Source organism: Eschrichtius robustus, chromosome 17, assembly GCF_028021215.1.
Source record: "Eschrichtius robustus isolate mEscRob2 chromosome 17, mEscRob2.pri, whole genome shotgun sequence".
NCBI classification, from domain to species: domain Eukaryota; kingdom Metazoa; phylum Chordata; class Mammalia; order Artiodactyla; family Eschrichtiidae; genus Eschrichtius; species Eschrichtius robustus.
Window position 1 is genome coordinate 17,971,500 of NC_090840.1, and position 6,748 is coordinate 17,978,247.

The 6,748-nt window shown below is 41.5% G+C and overlaps 1 protein-coding gene across 1 annotated transcript; it reads right to left on the reverse strand.

Moving 5' to 3' along the window:
- Positions 1-2,904: 2,904 nt before the first annotated feature.
- On the reverse strand, positions 2,905-6,278 carry RPL7 (ribosomal protein L7). Its single transcript, XM_068525331.1, has 7 exons — positions 6,065-6,278; positions 5,167-5,275; positions 4,681-4,847; positions 4,015-4,152; positions 3,813-3,922; positions 3,272-3,481; positions 2,905-2,963 (listed from the first exon to the last, which is right to left on the reverse strand). Exons 1-6 carry the CDS (start codon positions 6,076-6,078, stop codon positions 3,273-3,275), a joined length of 747 nt encoding a protein of 248 aa, XP_068381432.1. The 5' UTR covers positions 6,079-6,278; the 3' UTR covers positions 2,905-2,963; position 3,272.
- Between the last annotated feature and the right edge of the window lie 470 nt (positions 6,279-6,748).

The following is a 6,748-nucleotide window of genomic DNA, read 5'->3' on the forward strand; positions in this document are numbered from 1 at the left end:
AAAAGTCCATAAAAGAGGCAGGCAGGAGGATCAGAGCCAGAGATGATGGAAGGATGGAAACAAGATTACACTTTGAAGATGGAGAAGGGGCCACAAGCCAAGAATTGTAAGCAGCTTCTAGAAACTGGAAACAGCAAGGAAAGGGATTCTCCCCTAGAGGCTTGGAAGGCATGAAGGCCTGCTGACATCTTGATTTAGCACAGTGAAACTGATTTTGAACTTCTGACCTTCAAAGCTGTTAAGACAATAAACTTGTGTTTTAAGTCACTTAAGTTTGTGGTAATTTGTGACAGCAGTGATAGAAAACAAATACTTAGGGCCTACTATATGTTATGTCAGGTACTGGGTAGGATGAAAAAAAGCCCACCTTAAAAAGTTAACTGCTGAAGAGAAAGGAGCACTTGAATGAGAGGCACGTCTATGTTTAATCTGTAAAGGAAAACAGCGGGAACGGAAAGTTGTCAATCTTCCCCTGCAGGTGGTCCCCAATGACACTTCAAGAATCTGTCACATCCTAGACATCCTTGTGTAGCACTTATATTTGTGTTAAGTCTATCTTGCCCATTAATACATGAAAGCAGAGGCTATTTTCCTTTGTACACCCCTGCTAAGTGCTCAAGTTACACAACAGACAGCATTTACTTAGCACTGTGGGCCAGGCACTGCCCTAAGCATTTTCCATGACGTGACATATTTAATCTTCACTAAAATCCTATGAAATTAGGTACTACTATTTCCCCCATTTTGCTGGTAAGGAACCAGAGATGAAGTAATTTAATGGCTCAAACTATTAAGTGGAAGCTGGATATGAATTCATGCAGTTTGGCTCCAGAGCCAGCATTCTTAATCCAGTTTACCACAAAGGAACCTTCAAAGATAAGCAAGACCAGGAAACACCGGGAACAGACAACTAAACTAGGGTAGCTAGGGGAAGACCTAATAAAGCTGGAACTTTGAAGGGTACAAAAAGGCAATGTACTTATGTGAAGTGAATCTTTGTATAAGTAGAACCTGGGTGGCCCAGACTTTCATCAGAGGTTGGTTAGCCTTCTAGTGGATGTGGATGATCTCTTGTAGAAAGTGACACCACTTTCAGGGGAGTTTTTTAAGTAAAATAAGATATTAAGGTGCATTTCAACAGGTTCTAATAGTTCACAAAATATTCTCATGCTCAGTTTTAATCCTTACAATCAATCCTGTGAAGACAAACGATTATCCCAATTTACTCCCTAGCAATCTGACAGCTGTCACCTGACAGCATGCTTTTTTTATGTTTATCCCCATTGCTTTAGTTCTCTACCATATTGCCAGATGTCCTCCCCACTTCCAAACTCTCTCATACATTTCCCTATCCTCTGGTCCTCTAGCCGCATTCGGAAACCATGTGGACAGTGAATTTCCAGGACTGAAGACAAATGTGTCTGCAGAGGACATGTACAGCCCCAACACTGTTTCTTTCCCCTCCATATACCTACAGATCTTCCTATCCCCCTCACCAGCTTCAAGAACTTTGCTGTTTTGGGTAATGATGTGTCAACATCCATGGACTGCAACAAATGTGCCACTCAACGTTGAGAGTGGGGGAGGCTGGCTGTTTAGGGAGGGGCAGGAGGGCATACTGGAACCCTGTACTTTCCACTCTGCTTTGCTGTGAACCTAAAACTGCTCTTAAAAAGTTAACTTTTTTGAAAAAAGCGTCATTAAATACCACCATCCCATATATAGAATGCCATTTCTATTACTATTCCAAATTCTACACGCCTAGGTAGTTAGCAATATGCCACCTGAACAACTTTATTACAGTAATTAGACGTTTTCTTCTGAGCCACTCCTACCGTTCAGAATACTGGATGTGCAAAGACGCGTGGGCTATACTGTGTAGTTACCTACTAAAGCAGTAAAACAAAACAGGTAATTTCAAAACTTAAAGACTTTTAGGCTCCACCAAGAGATTAATGATTTTGTTATACATTGATCCAACTGTTTACCAAGACATTAAATTTCTTGCAAAACACTAGATACACATGTATACAGGTAACATTGGTTTTAGAAACTAATAACCTTGATTTCCCTCCAGGATTCACTGACCCTAAACTCACTAATCCAAATAGCTTCCAACACCCAAGAATTTAAATGTATTTGTCTAGCAACTTTCAAATACTAAAAAGTGATGATTCTGGTGCAACAGAATCAAAAGTATAGGGCATCTATTTCATACGGCATCGTACCTTTGGCACAATCAGTGAGAATCATAAACCTTTTTACTTTTATTATATGTACTTCCCGTTGCACTACACTTAAAACTTTCAGGTTTGCTAGCCTAGGTGAGATGATATGTAAAAATATACAGGGAATGTTATTTATAAATTCAAGTTTTTGCTCACTAGTATTCTCATGAGTTCTTTAGGTGCTCCAAATAAATTGCATCCATGGGCACATTTCATTTCTTCCTTCTCGATATACACAATATGTAGTGGAATTATTAGGAATTCACGTAAGTACGGGTAGAAGATGCAAAGCAAAAACATAAAAGTGAAATGCAAAAAGAAAATGACACATTCACTCACTACTTTATAAGCAAGCCAAAGCCTGAGAAAATGGAATTTCAGCAACGGATTTTTATTTCTAAACTGAACCTTTACTCATGCACAAAGGCCTGTGAAATGGGCTTTCTTAGAATAGACCCATTTTGGCCAACTCAAAAGTGAAAAATGAGGACTTCGTACAGGAAAATCTTCAATAAACCCCAGGAATGTTTTTCACAAGATACAAACTGGACCCTAAGTTTTACACGCAACAGGCTGCTGATCTGACTTAATTGTGTCACACCAAGATTTGCCACAACAGTTAGGGGACGGCAGAAGAAAGATAACAAAAAGTCACCAAGACAACAATACATTTCAATTTGAAAGCAGTCACTGTTTATTAACTGACCAAATTACAAAAATAATCATGGTAGATACCTGAAAGGAAGGGAAAAAAACCCATTAAACATCTTAATAACTAAGAATTAACATAAACCAGGAAGTCGTAAGAAATACCAATTCAGTTTCCATTATTAAATAGGAACAAAAAAAAAAAAGGCTTTTTCTTCCCTCCATAAATGTCCTCAAAAGGAGAAACCAAACCAACTGCGATCATATATGATGGTTGATTTCCCGCCCCCCCCCCCCACTAAATATTGCTTAGAACTCAAACCAAACCCTTATCAGCATCTAAGTCGTTTTTACTCCAGTATTAAGTAAACTTCTTTCAGGATGTAGTTGCTCACCTTAGTTCATCCTTCTAATAAGTCTGTTGATCTGGTCTTCCCTGTTGCCAGCATCTCCACCTTCTACAAAATGGGTAGTCTTTTTCTTCATTCCACCTCGTGGAGAAGACAACTTGAAGGGCCACAGGAAGTTGTTTGCTTCTTTGAAACGTTTTCCAACAGTATAGATCTCATGAATCAGATCCTCCATGCAGATAATACCGTATTTGCCTGAACATGTTCAAGATGATTTAAGGTTACTAAAACTGTTTATTTTGAGACTATTAAATTTTTAAGGCATTAAGATAGGCTGTGACATAAAGAATTAGAAGTAAATCAAGAGTAAAGTAACAAAGAAGGAAATACATGACCTTATTTACAAAGATACAGCTCAAGCCAATGAAATCATACCTTCCACTTTTCATAAATATTGTAGGGAATAAAGGAAGACTCATAATAGTGAGAAAAGTCAGGCAACAAGATGCCAAAAAATATCATTTTATCTGATACAATAACTTTTATAATTAATAATATAACTTTTCCCCAAATAGGCAGAACCTACCAAGACATCGAGCAATCAACACGTTATCCGTCAGGGCAATTCGCTTCTTGTTGATTTTGCCATAACCACGCTTGTAGATCAATTCATTTACTGACTTTAGGTTTGGGTACCTAAATATGAAAATACAGATATAAATGACCAAATAAGACTATCACTGTCAAAACACCTGCCAGCTTACCAAACAGAAATCAAAGACACCTACCCCCATGCAATGTATGGTTCCACAATCCTCAGCATGTTAATTGAAGCCTTGTTGAGCTTCACAAAGGTGCCATTGAAAATCTGACGGAGGCGAAGAAGCTGCAACACCTTTCGAACCTTTGGGCTCACGCCATTGATACTGCAATGAAAAAAATACAAAAAAATTCATTTAGCTTTCATCAGAATTTTTACTAGTAAAAGACGAGAAACTAACTATTACAATTTTGGGCAACACGTGTCACACCTAAGTAAGAATCCTCTCATGTTACAAACACCACTTTTCCCTTTAGTTAGCTGTATTTTATTACCTCTGCCAATTTGCCTCTCCTGCAAGTAAACTGTCTTTTGACACATACCTTTCACACTTAAAACTTTCCCCAACACGCTTGTTACTTCTAGTTTTGCATATATCTTTGTCAGAACACTTATGAGGCTCCAATTTAACTGCTTTTGAAGTGAATCTCCAGGACACTGAACTCAAGCGCTCAATTCGAGAATGAATAGATGCTTTGGGCACAGGGCTTACAATCACTAAAATACTCTCCTCACCACCCAAATATTTTCATTCCAATGTTTTACAACCAAGGTCCCCACGAGTACTGTGAAATTTTGCTGCGATTGTGCAGCTTTCCCTTTAAAACCAGACTGCAGTAAAAACTGAACTTACCCTCTGATCCTGATGACAAATGCCAATTTGGGTTCCGCGGGTACGTAGAAGTTGCCAGCTTTTCTTGCCATCCTAGCCATGCGAATCTCCGTTCTGTACATCTGCCGGTATTCCTTGTGATAGTGCTTGGCTTTTTCATAGATAAGCTTCCTCCTTGCCTTTCGAAGCTGAAAACCAACATCAGTTATTCATCTGCTTTTTAGCTCCCAAACACAATTAGCAATTATCAGTTCTTTCCAAGAAAACCCTTCCCCTGAAGCTTTCTCACCACAATATGCGTTAACATTGCAAGAGAGAAATAACTAACTTCATTTGGAAAGGTGGTTCTAAGTTAACCACGCTCACTGCTACAGCAGCTGAAGTAAACAAGCCTTGTTAAAAACATCCACCTTGCAGCTGAAGTAAACAAGCCTTGTTAAAAACATCCACCTTATTTTCAATCATAGGGCCTTTTCTTAACTGGGTGCCTCAAAAAAGTTTACTTACCATCTTCTGGGCAAATTTCTTTCTCAGGCGCTTGATCTTAAGCTCTGCGAAATTCTTTCGCTTTTTCTTAAGGGTTTCCGGCACAGCAGGAACCTTCTTTTTCTTCTCTCTAACATTAGCAGACAGAGCGTTAATTCAGAAAGCTCACAGCACTGCAGCACTCCCATTCTGTACTGAGCGCTCTCGTAACACTACTATCGCCACTGACTTCAAACGTACCTTTAACTGCTGTAGCGTCGTGCTATGGTGTAAGATGCAGATTTTAGAAAATTCCTATGCCCGTTATCTTTACCTTTAACACGGACCACTTGCTTTAAACGAGTCACAAAAATAACAAATTCACATTTAATCTACGATCACTCCCGGGGTCCCACGACAACAAAAATGCCGAGAGCAAACCGTGCAGAGTAAAAGGCTGCCGCAAGACACTGATCCCTAGACTATTAGTGAGTGTGAGTCTAAGACAACTTAAGAGTCTCAAGGAGAAAAAAAGAAAAAGCCCCAAACTAAACCCCCAAAAACAACCCTGGTTCAAGCCTCAAGCTCCATATGCTGTAAGCAGAGACCTGACGGCAGGGATGCTTCGAACAAACGCCAGCTAAGGAAAAAGAACCCCATTCAGAGATTGAGCCTCCCTGAAAAGACGAGGGACTGGACAACCTGTCGGTTCCGCGCATATTCAGCTCTCACAACTCGTTCCCGGTAACTCCAAAACCTCCGCCCCAAGGCCTCCTGAAGCCCATTTTAGCCTAAGACCACCAGGAGTGTCACACAACGTCACAAACACACAGGTAAGTCGACAAAGACACAGGTTACAGACGGAACGAGAGAGAGTGAGACAAAAGCCTCTGGTTTCGGGGATGGAGGAGGATTCTCGAGAGGACGAGGAGAAACTTACTCAGCGCCCTCCATGGTTCCAGCCGGGAAAGAGGAAGTTGGCGCATGCGCGCTGTCCACTTAAAGATGGCGGGCGTGAAGCCCCACGACTCATAGGTGTCCCAGGATAAGCCAGAAAAGAACTCAGAACTGAGAACTCGTATTGCAGACGCAGAATTAAGAACTGCCTGATTCAGCCTCTTACGATCAAGTTTCAAGTAAAATCTGTATGGGAAAAATTAATGCATTGGTTAGACTCTTTAATCAATATGATGAGAGCAAAGAGTGCCGATACCTTGACTACTCGGGGTCCTAATCCCTGGGCTGCGTTGACAGGATACGTCTCGAATTCTACTCAGTAATATATGCAAATGACGCGCGGCCGGGGCGCGAACTACAAATCCCGGCATGCATCACTTTCACGGCCCGCCTGGCGGGAGGGCAACGCTTGACCGGGTCGGTAGGGAACCACGGCGGTGGTGATTCCAGCCGGGGAAATTGAGAGCCTTTGGGCCTACGTTCCAAAGGGCTAGCTACGATTCGAAGTTGCTGCCGGCTTTTGACCGCCTTCTCGGCTCTTTGCCAACCCCAGTAGCAGACCGGCACACCCGTTGCCGCGCTGCCGAGGTCCTTCTCTTCGTTCCTCCAGCCTGCAGGGCTGTCTTCCGCAGCGCCTGATCGCAGGCGGGGCCACCCAGAGCCCCCT